We start from the raw sequence: 19,395 nt of genomic DNA on the forward strand, positions 1-19,395 counted from the left end.
ATTTCTAAACAGCTTTCCATAACTGTAAGTTCCTTAATTCTATAACTTAGGAATTTCTATGACATACTTTGAGGAAGCTTTATGGCTCTGATGTACTTACCTACAAAGATGTTGAATGACATCAATTTCACTGGCATGTACTGCCATAGCAGAAAGTGTACGATCAATGGAGATTTGGAGACCCACAAAGATTTCCAAAGTTTGGAGGTGACATATTCAGAAAACAACAGTCCACAGATAAATAGAAAAGCAAAGCACTAAGTTTCTTGATTCAAGGGCAGGTATATTTATTTAAAGATAGTATAAGAATGTAATCAGGTTGCTTTACAATTACATTTTACAATAAGAACAATAAATTGGAACTTAAATGAATTCATTATTATTAAATGATACTGAGAAGTACAATAAGCCTTTTATCACACATTCTATAAAAAGCATGATACTAAGTTTATGTACATCACCATCTTCCCAAACAATAGTTTATAAAAGAAAACACTGAATAATAGTATACATGTATTTATTACATTATTGTTTCCAACACATTTTATTTTTTTAAATCTAGGGAAACAACAATACAGTGAGATATTTTTATTTCCCATTTTATGGATAATAAAATTCAAGAATGATAATACAAAGGGAATCACTGTAATTTACTACTTGTTTACATTTTTTTGATCAGAATATTTTATTTATTCACATTTTAATATTATGTCACAGACTTATAAACAGATATTCATCTACTTATTTAGATAAGAAATAAAGAATAGAGAATAAATTTGCATATGAAGTATAATGTTCTTCCTTGGAGGAATGGCAGAATTATAAAGGATATCAATGAGAAACTTCAGTTTTAAACTATATTCACAGTACTGTTTTAAATACCAAGTTCCACATATGCAAGACAATATAACTTATAGTCAAAGATTAAAATCATCTGCACTTTTAAATTATTTTAGATAGCAAATAATTAACACTGAGAACATTCGGTGTCAGGTAAAATAGACCTGGGACACATTAAATGAGTGGATAGGCATTTTTCATTTAGTCGGTCTTATAAGATGCTCAACTGAATCAAGGTTGTAAACAGGTTGTATTAAATTATTATGCTATATGGGATCCTTAGATTTATTAATCATTTATTTCTATATTGGTGTAATAAATGGTATCTTATAAAGAATATAAAACATCTAACAGACACATAGTCAATACTAATAACATTTTCTTGGAAGTAACATTACTTTTATAAATACACAGATGCAGAGCTATTAATTTCACATTTAGTAACATAAAAGGTCAGTGTTTCCTATTTTCATATGCAAAAGCAATGTAAAAGTTGGAGTAAGAGTAACTTAAATAAGTCTTAGAAGGGAAGATAAATGAACATTATCTTCCACATACAATATAGAAATACATTAGTTTAAATTCACTGTTCTTTTTGTATAGTATCCTTACATAAACTATACTTTTGTTAATTGAACAGATCTCTATTCAGTATTATGAAATTATTTTCTCCATGTGAAAATCTAATTTTGTTGTTTTTCAATAGAAAGTTTTTCTTTTTCTCTCATTAGACATTATTTTGAATTAAACTCATATTTAAATTATTCATAATTACTCTGAACCCTGGCTGTCTGGCATCACTTTGCATGTGGTCCTTTTGCAAAAAATAAAATATTAATTTCTACATAATATATACATTAGTCTTTTAAACCCTTTTATATTAGTCTTCTATCATACTCTTTGACACTACATATATTACAATACACAATAAGTTACAGAGCTTTAGGATACTATTTTTACTAGTGTTATTAATATATACTACCTGTAATCAGGAGCAGCATCATGTTTAAGACAGTAATGACAATGACAGCGATTACTGTTACAACTACCACTATTTCTACCTTCAATATGTAATTTTCTATTTTTTTTGAAAAAAAAATCTACATTTAAAATTTCTTTACTTTATACAGACATTCTTTATATCAGACATTCTGTTGGCTTTGGTAAATGAACAAAAAATTTAAAAAAACTTTACATGATTCAAACCAATAAATGACAATTAAGTACTTTTAAAAGTTAAAAGTACAATGTAAACCATCATACTATATAGTAGCATACTCTGTTTTTCAAATTTTTTTCAATGTGGTTAAAAACCTGTTAAGTAGTAGAGATTTATTAATAGTTCTAATGGCTCTAAGAGACATCTTCAGCAAGGTTTGTTTCCTGAAAATAAGGTCAGAGTCCAAAACCAAAGAAAATAATCAATGTTCACTGTTCATTTTTAAGTGATCTATATTCCATGAGTCATAAGTTATTCTGAAATAGGGCGATTCTAACAAATAAATAAAAATAAATTAAGTACATTTTCATATAGTCATTGGAAGAATCTGTATATTTCTGAAGGGAATGAAAAAGTACAAAGTTCAATTAAATCAAGGCAAAAACTCAAATTGATTAACATATAACATTTGTAGTTAGTAAGAAGATGCGCTTTATCTGTCTTACGTTTGAGGATTCAGTTCAAGAAAAAAATATGATTTTCATAGAGTTACACCTTTTCCTTCATCTCTACATGTTCTGCTCTCGGACCTAATTCCACAACTCTCCGAAATGTTTGCTTATTATGTTTGTCACGTAGATAGTAATTCTTTAAGCTCTGTTTTAGAAGTACCTAATTTAAAAAAAATACAAAGGTGATATTTATTTAGGATGTAATTCGGAGTTGATGGCATAAATCAAATATTATGGTAACTGTAATATAAAACAGGAAAGCACACAATTAAAACATGCAACAGAAAATATCAGAAATAAAGTTTTAATCATAAAACATTTTCTTTAATTTAAAAGTTCAGTGCTTTGTTGAGTAACTTGTCTTCTCCTCAATCTTATGAACGCCTAGAATAAGTGTAGTCATCTCTATCTATGGTTCTACGCACTTTTGTGTGATACTATTATAACTTGTGTGATACTATTATAACTTGATTGGGAACTTGATTGGGAACACTATCTACATGGAAATATAAATGTGATGGTTCTGCCTTTTTTAAAAATGTTTAGTTTAGTTCTCACAGAGCAGTACAAAATTCCTTAAACTAGAGATAAGATCTGACTTCTTTTGTTAGCATAGTCATAACAACTATCACCTTAGATAAATAAATAAGCCTACTTGCCTCTAAATATTTTAGATGGGCATTTCCCAAAACAGGTTCCATAAAATACTAGGCCTCAATGCTAACTGGCAAAATGCTGACTACTTTAGTTTCCTCTTAGAGAGACAAAATGAGTAGCATATCAAAGATGAGTGCTGTGGGGAAAGAACCTATTTAACAGTTGTTTATTATGGCATTTCTCAAACTTATTTGACTAAGCAACTTATTGTTTTAAAGAATAACATGCATTCCTGTGGAACCACTGTGGAAAATATTGCTATCCATATATATATACACATATTCCAGTCTTGAGAAAAATAACTAAAAATATATACCTGAATATATTTACAAGCACTTATAAATGAACAAAATCTCCAGTGTAGAAACCCTACTAATCAAAACCTACAACTGATCAGAATTTTACAGCTAGAGTTGACTTTTAAAAGAAAAAGGGGGAAAAAAAACCCTCTCATTTTGGAGACTGGCAACAAGTTAGAGATATTTCTTTGGGTCAATACCAACCTAATGAATCCATGGTATCTTCCTCAACTACTGATTCAATGGTGATAGTGTAGTAGATAATAAATAACATGGGCTTTGCCATCAGACAGAATGAGGCCCAAATCCTGGTTTCACACCTACTAGTAGTCTTGGCGACCTTGGGCACGTTATTTATTCTCTAAGCCTTCACTCTCTCTGCTGCTAAATGGGATATCTATCTGTGAGGATTAAATGAGATAAACCACGCAGAACACTTAGTATAGTGCCAAGCACCTAATAATAACTCTAAAAACACTAGCGACTATTGGTACAGATGTTTGGAATCATGATTCTAAAAATATAGTGGCAAATATTCCTTAGGTGCTAATAGTCCTACACCACAACAATGCAATTTGGATTCATTATATTGTCTCTGCATAGGCAAAAAATTGAAGGTTAAACAAAACCTTTTTTTTTTTAAATTAAGACACTCAAATGAGAATTTCAGTCAAATGAGTATTTATTCCAGTCCATTTTAAGATCATAACATAACAGAGGCAAACTAAAGCTTCAGTGTAAAGACTAACTCTTTGAATTGATGGTTTAAGATGAAATGCCTTGTTTAAAAATAGATCAGAATTCTATTTCAGCCATTTTCTGAATTTCATAATAGAAAGATAAATTATGACCCCTCTCAAATTGTTACTGAACAATTTAGAAAAGTAGAAAAGCTAACATACTTATCTGCTATGAAGTTCCTTTTTGAGACAGGATTTGAAAGTGGGATACTTCTGAATTGTTTTATAACCCTGTGGAACAGAAGATCACAATTGTGCACATAAAAATGAAATGTTATAGAAATCACAGGTATGCAATAAATCAATAAAATAAAAATAAAAAATATCAACACCTAAGCCCAATAAAGTGGCAGAGGTTTATATCACAGTTTACATTTTAATATGATCTTGCCATTCTACAATTCTTGAGAACTAAATGCTTTTCCATGTATGTCCTTTCAGGTATTTACCCTAAAATGCTAACAATTAACCACTAGGTGGCAGTTAAGTATACAGCATCTTTGTCAAGACAGCTTGGTTTAAAAAGTCATTAAAAATCTTTAAAAACATTGTCTAAGATGAACATTGATTTTTTTATAAATAAAATTTTCTCTTTATAACTGAATATGAAAATAACTAATTGAAAGTAAAACTGATTTCACATTAAAAAAGTATCACCTTTTATCCCCTCATATCTTTTTTAAAAGTAGGTAGGGCATAGGTATTTTCTCTTAAATAAAACATTTCATGTTTATATCTGTAAAAACGTATATAAATTGGATTTTTTTCTTTCAGATTTTTAAACGAACATCAATAGACTTGCAATTTAAGTTTACCCGGAATCCTCTATGGAGTCTGTCTTTCATAATTCCAATAAATTCTTTATAACTTAATTGATCATCTTTGTCAACATCAAAAATCTTGAAAACAGTGTTCACTAAATGTGGTGAAAATTTGAGGCCAGTAGCTACATAGACAGCACGCTTAAATTCATCTAGATAAATGTCACATAAAAAGAAAAGACCATTAGCATTATCTTTATATTATGTATGAATTATTAGAAAGGTTGTTAAAAAGTTGTATTCTTGTCTTGGGTCATGATTACATTAATCATTTTCATTAATCATTCTGTCCGTTAGGGAACAAAAATTTCTGTGGTTTTAATTAAAAGAGTCAAGCAGCAGCTGTATCTTAGGTTAATGATGTATTCATATTCCGTGAATGTTCAATGAGCACCTACTATCAGCAACAGATGCTTTATAAGTAATTAAGATGAATAAGTTCTCAAGCTCACAGTTCAGATGGGAGATGAGACACCTGTCCAAATAACCATCACACAGCACCATGAAGAAAGTGAAAACAAAGTGCTACGAGGATTTGAAGATGAGTGATTATTTCTGCCTGTAATGTGGAGTTGAGAGAAGAGCTATGATTATGAAAGGCTGTGAGTGTGTATTTGTGCTGGGTCTTGAAGGATAGATGTTGTGATGAAAGAAATGGCAGATGATATGGCATGAATGAAAAAGGAATAGGAAAGAGGAGAGCATAAGGTAACACATAGGAGTCAGAAAAGCTTCTCAAGAGATCTTGAAGTGAGAAACCCAAACATTCTTTGATAGGCAAATGGGAAAACGAAAAGTTTTCCATGGCAGGTATGTTGTAGAGAGATAATCCATGTTTTACAAAGATTACTCTGGGTGTAATCTAGAAAATATTGCAAAGGCAAGTGGTTAGAGGCAGGAACACCATGTTGGTCACTACTGCAGAGTCCTCTTTGACAGGTGATACTCTGAATTAAGGTGCTAGTAATGGCAACAGAAAAGGATGGGTATATTCCTAGTATCTGTAAGAATGACACAACTGTTTTTTTTTTTTTTTTCATTTCTCAATTCCACAGACTAACAGCAACTATCGATTCTGAAGCAGATAAACAAATAATGATTTTTTTTTTTAAAGAGTTGCTTAGTAATTTTATTGTGGTGGTCAAGTCTGGTCTATGAAGAAGGCAGGGTTCTCAAAGGTTTTGATTTTAAAACACTAAATGTTTTTTTAAAAAAACTTTTTCTGATATAGTTAATTAAAAAAACAAAAACAATGAAAAAAATATGCAGAGCCCCCTTGAGGAGTTGGTGGAGACTGCAGGGGTGTTGGGCTTCCCCACCTCGATGGTTGCTAATGTGCTCACAGACATAGGGGACTGGTTGTTGGATGGACTGAGCCCTCTACCACGGGACTTGCCCTTGGCAGGTCTGTTGCTGCAAAGGAGAGGCTAGGCCTGCTTATAACTGTGCCTAAGAGTCTCCTCCTGAATGCCCCTTTGTTGCTCAGATGTGGTCCTCTCTCTCTAGCTAAACCAACTTGGCTGGTGAAATCACTGCCCTCCCCTCTACGTGGGATCTGACACCCAAGGGTATAAATCTCCCTGGCAATGTGGAATACGACTCCCAGGGAGGAATGTAGACCTGGCATCGTGGGATGGAGAACATCTTCTTGACCAAAAAGGGTGTGGGAAAGGAAGTGAAATAAGCTTCAGTGGCAGAGAGATTCCAAAAGGAGCCGAGAGGTCACTCTGGTGGGCACTCTTACACACAATATAGACAACCGTTTTTAGGTTCTAATGAATTGGAATAGCTAGCAGTAAATACCTGAAACTATCAAACTACAACCCAGAACCCTTGAATCTTGAAGACAATTGTATAAAAACGTAGCTTATGAGGGGTGACAAGGTGATTGGGAAAGCCATGTGGATCACACTCCCCTTTGTCCAGTGTATGGATGGATGAGTAGAAAAATGGGGCCAAAAAAAAAAAAAAAAGGCACTCGATGCTATTTTTTACTTTAATTGTTCTTTTTCACCTTAATTTTTATTCTTATTATTTTTGTGTGTGTGGTAATGAAAATGTTCAAAAATTAATTTTGTTGATCAACACACAACTATATAATGGTACTGTGAACAACTGAATGTATGCTTTGTATGACTGCATGGTATGTAAATTTATCGCAATAAAAATAAATTGAAAAAAGAAAACACTAACATGAGTTGAGAAGATGCCATATTTGAACATCTAGATTACAGAAAGGGTGAAGTACGGATTTTTTTTTTCAGGTTTCTCTTACTCATTGAATGAGTGACTGAGGCCATTAGATGGATTCAGTATCTACGTTTTTGGGAGGGAGATAATTATCATCAGCATTTAGGGGCTGCAGTTTGACCTCTCTCTAGAATTTTGTAATAAAGAAGTCTATCCTCTGAGATTCAAGTTGGGGCATTAAAACATACTAGGTATGGCAGAGACCAGTAAAATCACTTTAAAGACATAAACAGAAAGTCCCCATCTGGCAAGAATTTAACAAAGCATATGGCCCTGAGGGGAGGGAAGGTGGTCACAGCCAAAGACTCATAGAAAAAGGACCATTACCAATGCAAATATTGTTCTGACTATCCAAACGCTGTCCAGGGGAGGGGCATCCTTTATTGACAGCAATTTGGTTTTTCAGTCCCACAGACAAGGTAATCCCTCACGTGGAGATGGCGGCAGTGGGTAATGGCTAACGTGCCACAAGTTCTAGCACCATGCTATCATGAGATGGATGTATCATCTAATGCTCTTCTTTCTGATTCCATACCCACCAAACAATATTCTGATTATTATTTGGCTTGTTAGTCCACTGACAGGGAAAGAATGAGCTGGTCCTGAAGACAGCAACATTTTGAATGCTATGACAGTTCTATTTCTCTTTGTCAATTAAGCAAAAGAAATTCAATTTTACACATCATTTTCAAAACTCAGTTTATGTAAGTACATTGCTAAGAGGTGGCTCTGCTGACACAAGTCAGGTTTGGGGGCCAGTAGGGACTGTGGGTAGAACCAGCACAAGAGCAAATACCATCCAGTGAGGGCACCTGGGGCACAGCCAGCTGGCTCTCCTCTAGGTGGACACATATCCTTCAGTGTCAACAAGGGGGCAGAAGGCTTCTTCCTTTTTTAACTATTACAATCATCATTAGCTTATCTCCATAATATGAAGTGAAGGGCATAATACACTTGATAAAAAAATTAGCATATTTCTCTAAACTTCTTTTAGTTTTCTTTCAAGTATCAGAACTGACTGCCCACTGAAAGTATACACTAGACCTTCAGGCAAGCTAATGGCTAGTATGACAAATCTAATTAATTTGTAGCCAAAGTCCCTAAAAACACTGTAGGATTACTTTAGGCTTTTAATTTTTGAAAGATGATTACTTACCTTGCCCTATAGAACGACTTGCAAAGTTATACATATTCAGGGCTATTGCAAAGTCTTCTAGGTTGTTCAAAAACTGGAAAAATGACCTGAATTCGTCAAATGTGATGCCCTATAGAGAAAACATATGTGTGTGTGTGTGTGTGTATATATATACACATATACATATATTTAGTATTGCCAAATTTATTAAATTATCTACACACAATAGAATTAAATAGATGAAACATCTGCAATGTATCCTGAAAGTAAATATCTCCAGGGCATATTTTGAAACCTTCTTTCTCCAAGTGGAATGTAAATTTCACTCAGACTTATTTCCACTGGGTAGTGTTTTTTGCCATTAGCAATAATAGCTGGAAATATTTCTAAAACATTGTTGTGGCAGCACACAGTTTCAAAAACGGTAATAATGTAAACAAAGTAAAAACTTTCAATTTTGAAAACACTCTATCAGACTTGGATTTTTAACCCTGAAATTAAATATGATATTTAAGGAAAACAAACTAGAGGGGAAAAAAAACCTAAAATAACTGTTTCCCTTGCACATGTACTCAAATACGATTCAGCATTAGATTATTAACTTCTGCATAATGACAGAACACAATTAAAATGTTGAATAAGTCCCAACTGTAGTGTATTTTTACTGGTTCCTGTGAAGACAATGATACTGACGCCAGGACAGCAGGAAGAAGTACTATGACTGTATACAGCTCTGTGAGGCCCAACACAAGGCTGGGTGTGGGATCATGGAAAGGACTGGTAGCCAGAGTGGCCTCTTCTGGAATGTCGTGTACATAATTTGCAATTATTACCACTGCTGTTACACCAATTAAACAGGACAGTTATTTGTAATAAATACAATGTGTCTCAGATAATACAAATTTGGACATCAAGCACTGCATTTAATGAGCTCTCTTCAGCAAAATTAAAATAATTGAGAGAGAAAGAATGCAGAGAAAAGAAGAGAGGACCAAGAGCTTAGGCTTGACAAATTCTGACCTTAATATGAGGGTAAAAGAGGAAATGAAACTAAGAAGGCAGTGTCAGAAAGCTGGGGAAAGAACCAGAGAACTCTATTTTCATATAAGCCAACTACTAACTAATGATTTATTACCAAAACACCTGATTTTTAGCATATATAATGTGCATTTCAATTAAAACCCTTTTTCAACTTGTAGCAAGAATCTTCACTGTCTTTTCTTTTCTCTTTACATTTTCTCATCCTTTTTCTTACATTCATTCATGGTCACTCCAACTATGGATCCTGCTTTGTGACCTGATCTCACTTCCATGTTATCCAGAGGGCTCTTTGAATCAGTTAGGGAGAATGAGCCAGAAGGGGTTTTTTTTTTAGTATTGCCAAATTTATTAAATTATCTACACACAATAGAATTAAATAGATGAAACATCTGCAATGTATCCTGAAAGTAAATATCTCCAGGGCATATTTTGAAACCTTCTTTCTCCAAGTGCTCTGGTTCTGTACCAGTTCATTCAATTACCAATGGCCGCAACTAATTGTCATAGCAACAGTCTCTGCTCAGGGTGGCAGGTTACTGCTGGCAAAAGGAAAAAACAGGAGGATGGGAGGTTTTTAAGCACAAAAGGTAAATAAAAATGTCAATACTCATTGGGAGCATGAAATTGAGAAACAAATCAAAGAATGACAGAATACAATGTTAACATGTGACTCTTTAGATTTTTGTCTGGAAGACAGGTCAAATTCAGAGCCATGCAGTTATTCTTTTGTGTAGATTAAACTTTCTGTGTTGGAAGTATGAAATTGTAAAATGAGAATTAGGACATTCATTTTGATGGAGATAATTTAAACAATCATTCTCAGAAGCAACGAAGGAAAAGCAGTATGCAGGAGGAGCAGAGGTAAGGCACTGTAATGAACTGGTACTCGAATGGAATGTGTCCTAACTATCAGGAGTGGGGTGAAAGTATCTTATATGATAACAAATACAAAATGATGATAACTGAAAAATGTAAAGCATCAAAAATAAATCTACTGAGCATCCTGAAATAAACCCATCCATCTACGATCAATTGGTTTACAGTAAGGGTGCCAAGACAGTTCATGGGGGGAAGAATACTTTCAGACTACTCAATACTCAACAAATGGTGCTGAAACAACTGGATATCCACATGCAAAAGAATGAAGTTGGACCTTTATTACACACTATATACAAAAATTAACTCAAAATGGATCGAAGACCTAAACTGAAGAGCTTACACTATAAAACTCTTAGAAGAAAATATAGGGGCAAATCTTCATGACTTTGGATTTGGCAATGGTTCCTTAAATATGACACCAAAAGCACAAGCATTTATATGAAATAACCAGAACAGACAAATCCACAAAGCAACGATAGAGATTAGTGTTGCCAGTGGGTAGGGGTAGGGGGAATCTATAGTTACTACTTAATGGGCAGGATGTTTCCACTTGGGGTGATGAAAAGTTCTGGAACTAGATAGAGATGGTTGTACAACACTGTGAATATACTTGATGCCACTGAATTGTACACTTCCAATAGTTACAATGGTAAATGTTATACGTATTTTACCACAATAAAAAAAATACACATACTTTATAAAATATGTTATGCATGTGTAGGGGCTTTTGGTTTGTATGTGGCAAGTCACAAGTGGACAAAACTGAGACAGCTTACAAGACATAATTCAATAAAAAGACAAACCAGAAAATGCTTTGGATAGCAAACTATTAATCTAATTACACAAGGTGTACTGGCCAATAAGTTCTCGGTCTTCAGCTATAGTAATAGCCGCCAAATAAAAGGATTTCAATGTGTGTACTTGTTATCTCTGGCATAAGCCTAGAATAACTGTTAAAGGACTAGAAGGAGGAAAAGACCAACTAGAAAAATCCAAAGAATAAATCATCACCACATACTCTCATCCAAATAAAAACAACCCTTTAGATAACTTGGTCTTATGAGGGCCTCAAGTTTTTAAACCATATTTGTTCTCAATGCAAAATTCACACTGCCTCTAAAAATTAAATGTCACTATTTATATTGTTCAAGCCATATAGGTAACAGATCTAAAAGGCAACTATATAATAACTTTTAGAAATATAAGCCTTTTTAAAAGGTTGAGGGCAATGTACCATTTTGGAATTAGCAGAAAATCCAGGCTCTGAAATTTACTGTTGTATGACCTAAAGTAACTCACTTAAATCTTTCTAAATATCAGTTTCCTCAAAGCTGAATAAGGATAATTATATTACCTTCTTGCTTAATTTTTATATCACGTGGTTATTATAAGAAGCACTCTTCCCTTCCCTTTCTACGTCTATCTACATTCTAACCTAAGTAAGTTCACCTAGGCTTGTGGCATTTTTTTAACTGAATTTATTTATTTTATATGGAAATATATTCACATGTTCAAAATTCAAAAGGCACAGAAAGATTGTGTAGGACAACTCCTCCTTCCCTCCCACCTTTGTCCACTGGCCTTGTAGTTCCTAGTTCCCTCCTTGAGAGAACCAGTATTTCCAGTTCTGTGGATCCTTCCAGAGCTAGCTTAGGCTACCTTTTTAGACAAATGGTAGTATGTCACCCACATGGTTAAAAACTATGCTCTTTTCACTTATGACCTTGGAGATGTTCTTGGAGATCATTCTATATTAGGACAAAAAAAAAAAAACTTTCTTGGTCTTTTTTTCAACCACATGGTATTACACTGTATAGATACAGCATAATTTATTTGACCAGTGACTTTTGCTATTACAGATAACAGTGTAATGAATAATCTTGTTATTTCACACACAAGTAAATATATGTATAGGTAAAATTCACAAAAACAAAAGCTTTAAGTCCCACATCTTTAAATACTATCTTATTTATTCTATACAACAGACATTCCAGGTGCTGTGGACATATGAGTGAACAAGAAAGACAAAAACACCAGCCCTTCTGGAGATCATAGTCTAGTTGCAGAAGAGAGAATATAAACAATAAAAATAAGCAAATGATATAATATGTTAGAAAGTGATAATAAATGGATTAAAGTAAGAAAGAACAGGGAATGCCAGTGGAAGGGGTTATAATTTATATAATAGCTTATTATTTACATAATAGGTTATATGTTATTTTTATAATGTTATTTATAAATAGGTTATTTTCATATTATTTATAAATAGATTATATATTATTTATAGAACAGGTTATTATTTATATATTAGACTGGACAGCATCTACCCCATTGAAAAAGAACATAGTGAGCCATATGATTATCTACAGGAAGAATATTCTGAACTGAAGAAAGAGCATATGCAAAAGCCCAGAGACAGAAGCTTAGCTAGTATTTGAGAAATAGTAAAGTGTGAGAAAAGGGCAGAATGGTAGGAAATGAAGTCAGAGATCTCAAGAGGGAGCAGATTGTGTAGGCCTTGTAGGCCAAGGTAAGAATTTTAGCTTTTACTTAGAAAAAAATGTGAAGTTACCACACTATGATCTGAATAATGATATAAAGTATTTCTTTCATTGCTAAATGGAGAACAGACTAAAGGGAGGGAAAGTTGGAAGCAGAGAGGTGATTTAGGAGACAACTGCAATAATCCAAGCAAAACAATGGTGACTTAGGCAGTAGCAACAGAGGAAGCAAGAAGGGGTCAAATTCTGATCGAGTTAGAATCAATAGGATTTGCTGATGGACTGTTGGTAGTGTGTGAGAGTAACGTGTCTAAAGTTTTGGCCAGAGCAACTAGAAGAATGGAGTGTCCATTAACTGAAGCAGGGAAGATGGTGTGTGGAACAAGTGGTTCAGGACAATCTGCACTTTAGTTTTAGAACCACTAAGCCTGAGAGGTTTATTGGGTATGTAAGTGCAGATGTTGAGTAAGTAGTCATATGTAAAATTCTGGAATTCAGGGGAGAGGTTTAAGCTAGAGATATAAATTGGTAGTGTATATACTAACGACTACTAAAAGTAGTTCTGATTGCACTTCTGAATGCTAGATTCACATATCCAACTCCCTGCTTCATATCATCCCTTAGATATCTAGTAGGAATCTTCAACTCAGTTCATGCAAAATACAACTCTTGATTCCCTAACCTCAATCCCATAATCTTGCTTAGCTAGCAAATGGCACCATTATTTCACCTTGTGCCTCAAGTCAAAACCCTAGAAGTTCTTCCTGATTCCTTTTGACCTCACAGTGAAATCTAATCCATCAGGAAATTCTATCAGCTCTACTTTTTAAATGCTCTAGTATCTGACCACCTTTCCCACTTTCACCCTGCTGCAAGCCATGCTCATCTCTTGCCTAAACTCCTATAACAGCACCCTAATTTGTCTCTGTCTGAAAGCCAGGACAACTAAAGCCTGTTCTCTAGTTAGCAGTCCAGGTGATCTGAAAAACATGAATCAGATCATATCTGGCATATAAATATGTGTCATAGCATCACAGTAAACATTCAGTAAATAAACACTGAATAAACAATGAATGAATGAATGAACATCAGTCCAATGCTCTAAAGCATAGTTGAAACTTTTTCAGTAAAGAGCCAGAGTAAATATTTTCATTTTGCAGGCCTTATGGTCTCTGTCGCAACTATTCAATTCCACCATCATGATGCGAAAGCAGCCACAGACAATATGTGAATGGGTGAGTGCCACTGTGTTCCAATAAAAGATTATTTACAAAAATAGAAGTCAGGGTAGCCCCCAGCTTTAAAGGTTAAGCCCTATAGTCTTTCTATCACTTTTAGGGTCATCTTTAGAATAAAATCTAAAGTCCTTACCTTGGCTACAGGGTCCTATAAGACCTGACCCATATCTATCTCTTCCCTCCCCATCTCCTACTACTTCCGCGTTCACTTACTTTCCCCTTTTCCCATTTTCTCAAATATCTAAGATTTTCCTTTCCCAGGCCCTTGGCCTTTGCTGTACCCTCTGCCTGGGATGCGCTGCATCTAGATCTTCACATAGCTTATTCCTCAAGGTCTTTCCTCAAAAGCTCTCTCTCAAAAAAAGCTTTCTCTGACCTTTCATCTTCTTCTCAGGCCTCCATGACTCTTGGTCCCTTTTGTAGTCTTCATCACTATCGGAAAGTATAGAATTTATTTGTTTTTTGTTTATTTTTTATTTGTCTCCCTACTAAGATATATTTCTGTGACAGAAGGATTTTGCCTATCTTGTCACTTTATCCCCAGTGGCTAGAATAGGGCCTAGTAAATAGTATGTGCTTAATAAATATCTGTTGGATAAATGAATGAATATGAAAGTGTTTTAGAAATGTAAGAACATGAGAGTTGGGAGGAAGGGAAAAGGGTAGGGTAAAAATATCACTGGCTTAGAAAGTTTGAATCCTTGGGAAGTATTTGACAGGTTCAGCTTCCCTCTTACTAGAACAAAGGTGCCAATACAGAAAGATGTTATGAGGACTTGATGAGGTAACGCAGGAACAGAAAGCCTGATACAGAGTAAACATTCAGTCAATGCTGGTCACTTGCAAAATTTCCCTTTTCTACTGCAATCATTCATAGAGCTTAAGACACTTCTATCAAAGTTAAAAGCCTTCAGAAACAGAATTTAACTTAATTTTTTTTAAAATTTTGAAATAATTTTAAATGTAAAAAATAGTAGCAAAACCAGTATGAAGCATTCCTGTAAACCCTTCACTTGGGAGCCACAGATTTTTGCAAGTTTCCATTTAATAAAAGAAAAAAAATGCAGATTTTTAAAAAGCCCTTAATAATATTCTAATAGCTTGACAAAGTAGTACAATTTCCAATATTTGTTTTTAGGGGAGTATCTATGAATCGAAAAAATTCAGTTTAACATGCAAAACACATAAAAGCCCACTGATTAAGAGGTAATGTAAACTAATGGCCAAATGCATTGTCCTTTTTTTCTCATTCCTTAGAAAACCTGGAGAATTGTTAGCACTGTCACAGTGTATCCATTCCAAAGTCAAACTACTTGCAAGCTTTTCTAGGACAGATTAACCTGATCCTTTTATAAACACAAATAGAAGGCAATATATTCAAAACATCCTATGCTTGAAAGGGTACTTGTAACATCTGTTCTATTTGGTTGCAGCGATGCATTCAAATGCCACTAGATAATGCAACTGCTCAGAATTGCTGACAACACATTTGTTACTAAACAAATAGACAATCAGTTGTCCCAGGTTCTTAACCATTCATGCCCTTCAAATTCTTTGAAAACCTGCTGATAAGATCACTCACTCATCAAGGGCTATCTTCAAATGACCCTTTATTAAAGGTATTATAGAAATGAATAAAGTGTGACTGAAATGATGTCAATATAAACTGTTTTATAAGAGGTGATGTTTATGTAGTAGTCAAAACATGTAGCTTGGCAGAATTTTTTTTGAAGAAATGATATTCTTAATTTGAATAAAACAATTGATAATAGCTTTAAGGTTTTCAGCATACCTCAGAAAAATATGGATACCTAGCAAGAATTTTTAGTTAACTGCTCTAAAAATGTTTGGCCAAAGCACTTAGGACATAGAGGAAAAAGAATGATTTATATCCAAAATATCTATAAATTCAGAGAGGAACAAAAGGATTAACAAAAGGGCAACATACTTTGTAGACACAGAATTGTAAAAAAAAAATAAAGCTCTAGCAAAATAAAAACAGGAGATTAGATACCTTTTCTTCAGATATACTATAACGCACATTTTCCAAAAACACTGATGTGTTTTCAACATTGGTATATCGTAAAAGAATATGAGCAAAATCTTCTTCACTGATAGTATTCATCCCATTAGAGTAGGAAAGGAATTCTATTTCTAGAACTTCTGTTTGGAGGTTATCCATGAATCTACAAAAAAAAAAAATAAATAAAGAATGTGTAAGATAAACAGAAAGTGATCAAATATTCACCATTCTAGAAAGGGTTACTTGGAAATAATTTAATCAATTATGATGAAACAAAGCTTCATAAAATTCCTCTCTGTATATGAGAAAGAAAAGAGTCACATTGAGAGGCTTTACTACTTAATGACAGTGGCACCTGAGGCAGTTACTTAGCCTCTAAGAGCTTTGGTTTCCTCATCTGTAAAATGAGAATAACAAAAGTACCTCGGAGTAGTGATGAGACTTAAAGGAGCTGACGTGTAGTGTCTAAAATGCTATATAGCAAAACTATATAGTAGATACTATATATGTGCTTGTAATAATCACTGTGGCTTATTAAGACCAAGGAATTGGCAGCATACTATATTCTAAATTACTAGGAGATAATCCAGATAGCCAAACACTTTTTATTGTTCAGTGACTTCCTATTATAATTAACAATATAAAATATAACCATTGGTATGTAGGTAGGATGGAAGTGGATATTTGTTATTGAAAGAGTGGGTGGTTACTGTGGTTAAGAAGAAAGCAGCAAAGAGGTCACTGTACTAGTCACTGCACTAGATGATTTTTAAAGTTCCTTCCAACTTTATCACGCTAACACTTTCCAAAGAAAATTAAGGCTTACCTATAAAAATCTTCAAAATTGAGCTCAGCTTTTCCTTTCTTTCCAAAAAAGTGTACGAGAAGTGTAGTATCTGCCACTAAACTTGTGAGGTCAACAGCACGCTTAAAAAAATCACAAGTCAAAAGTTAGCTGCAATAAAATAAACAGAAAAGGGATATCCAATATCCCTCAAGGAATTTTATTACCAACATATAAATATTAAGAATATAAATAAATGAACATTAGAATGAAAAGCACAAGGTTACATAAGAATGCAATTAGTTAAAATGAAGCTTAAAATTTGAAAATAGAAATTTGAATGAAACTCATCTTTACCCTCAAAAATATTTAAAGATACATAGAATTAAAAACGATTATATTTTAAAAAGTTTTCATCCTCAAATTAGCAAGTAGGGTAGCTATTCTTTAAATGATCTAAAATAGTTGAAATTCTTTAGTAGCCATCGAAATATTCTATTTTTATTATTTAAGTAATTTTGTTTGGATCTTCCTAATCAACCTGAACATACATTTTTTAGGATGTTCAAAAATTCTTCAGAGTATTTAATGTTATGGGGCAGACAACAGAATGGCCTCAACCTTCACAAAGCAGCTTCCTCTGAGTTTCCTACTTTATTCTGTAATTACGATAGTTTAAATAGAAGATATGCTTTAGAAAAAGAAACTACAGTAATACTACCTTGGAATAACATTATCTATAATTTTTTCAAAGAAAATTCTTAAATAATTTTTTGAATGGATAAGAAATTAATTCCAAGGGATTTTTTCTCCAAGGCTGTTCTTAAAATAGCTTGATTATAAATTTTAAAGGCCTAGGAAATCTTCCTTCTTTCCTGTAATGTACTTTTATAGCTTTTCTTTTCTTTTCTCCTTCCTTTCTTCCCTCCCTCCCTCCCTCCTTCTTTCACTTGGCTATTAACTCATATCTATTTTATAAACTCAGGTACGAAAATCATAAAATTCAAATTATTGCAATTCTGTTAATGTCATCCTGGGAAATATAAGAAAAATAAGAGGTTAAATAATATCATTTTTTGTATGAAAAAATAGCTACAAATTTCCAACTAAAGGTACACAGTCGGAATGTATTATTTGTTGGCCAGCATCCTGACAGTACTCCATGAAAAACAAAAGAAATAACAAAAAAATACTTCTCTACAAAGAATCAGTCATCATCTATGTTCCCTGACAAAAAGTCGTAATCTCATTCATCTTTCACACACTAAATTTTGATACTCATTTGATTCCAAACAGTCCTCTTCCCAATCTTTCATGAAGATTGCTATTTTCTTGAATCTTTATTTCCTTTCTCTCCAGACTAAATGTTCTTCTTCTTCTCTTCTAATGATCAGTATGAAGTAACAGAAACTACATATTCTGATCGGTCATTTTCCACCTACCACGTTCTCTTTTAATCTATTAAATTGTCAGAAGTTACCTATTTGCTACTTTAGTTACTCGTTCCTCTTAACAACTCCAGCATGTAGGGTATCTCTACTTAAATTACCTAAAATAGTTGAAATCCTTAAGGAAATATCTAAATATTCTATTTATACTTAAGTATTTTACTTTGAATTTTCCTAATCAATCTCTAGCATAAAATCTCCTTGTAACTGGTTTGGAAGATGTCTCCTACTACTTCCCAGCTTAAGTTGCTGAGAAGCCCTGAGCCCTCTCAGAAGCTGGAACACCTGAGAAGTTCCCTGTAATATAACCAACTTCTTTGAAGCTATGACAGCAGTTTGATCTGACTGCTGGGGAAAAAATAACACAGCCAGGCAGCCAGGTGTCTCACACAATCTTTTAATATATATCTTCTTGAATAGTCTTACGGATGTTGAGGAACAGTAGTGGGTCCAGCCTTTTCTAAATGTGAGGGTCAACTGGTTTAATTTTAGTGATAGAAAAACCCTGATTTCACTAGCAAACTACCTTTAGGTTGAGGAGGCACACTGCTCTAAAGGAAAGAAAACAGGTTTTAAAATCAGAAGACCTTGGTTCACTGATTTTTTTGAACTTCAGCTTCTATCTGTAAAATGGGAATAATCCTAGCTATAATAATTTTGAAGTTAAAATATGAATGTGACCGAAGCATATAAATGTTCTCACTGGTAGCCATAAAAACGGGGAAAAAATGACATCTGATGTTAACTATTGACATTATTTTGTGATTTAATCAATTTCAATCAGTTTGGTACACACTGCCCAGCTTTAATTAAAGGGGGAGGAAGTATTTGAGAAGGCATGCTTAAATGGAGCATAAGGGTGGAGGCTCCAGCTAATCAGAAGGCAGCATGAAGGGCAGGGGTGTCCCTCTAGAAGTTAGAAGAATGGAGAAAAAAGAAGGGACAAAGTGGATAAGAAAAGGAGGGGGGATGGCGTTTTTGAAAAAGCTGCTTATTTCACAAATAAAGTGACGAGTTCAAGAGTCAGACTGCTAGCTTTGAATCCTGACTTTTCTCTTTACAGCTATG

The 19,395-nt window shown here is 33.7% G+C and overlaps 1 protein-coding gene across 1 annotated transcript in view; it reads right to left on the reverse strand.

The window, feature by feature from the left end:
* Positions 1-282: 282 nt before the first annotated feature.
* Positions 283-19,395, reverse strand: part of MICU3 (mitochondrial calcium uptake family member 3) — a 110,557-nt gene continuing 91,444 nt past the window's right edge. Inside the window, exons 10-15 of the mRNA XM_037831238.1 lie at positions 16,922-17,022; positions 16,087-16,258; positions 8,435-8,543; positions 5,023-5,180; positions 4,370-4,438; positions 283-2,671 (exon numbers count right to left, since the gene is read on the reverse strand). Of these exons, the coding sequence (XP_037687166.1) occupies positions 4,370-4,438; positions 5,023-5,180; positions 8,435-8,543; positions 16,087-16,258; positions 16,922-17,022 (609 nt within the window). The 3' untranslated portion in view covers positions 283-2,671. The remainder of the gene's footprint in view (positions 2,672-4,369; positions 4,439-5,022; positions 5,181-8,434; positions 8,544-16,086; positions 16,259-16,921; positions 17,023-19,395) is intronic.

Source organism: Choloepus didactylus, chromosome 3 (assembly GCF_015220235.1).
Source record: "Choloepus didactylus isolate mChoDid1 chromosome 3, mChoDid1.pri, whole genome shotgun sequence".
Classification (NCBI taxonomy): Eukaryota; Metazoa; Chordata; class Mammalia; order Pilosa; family Megalonychidae; genus Choloepus; species Choloepus didactylus.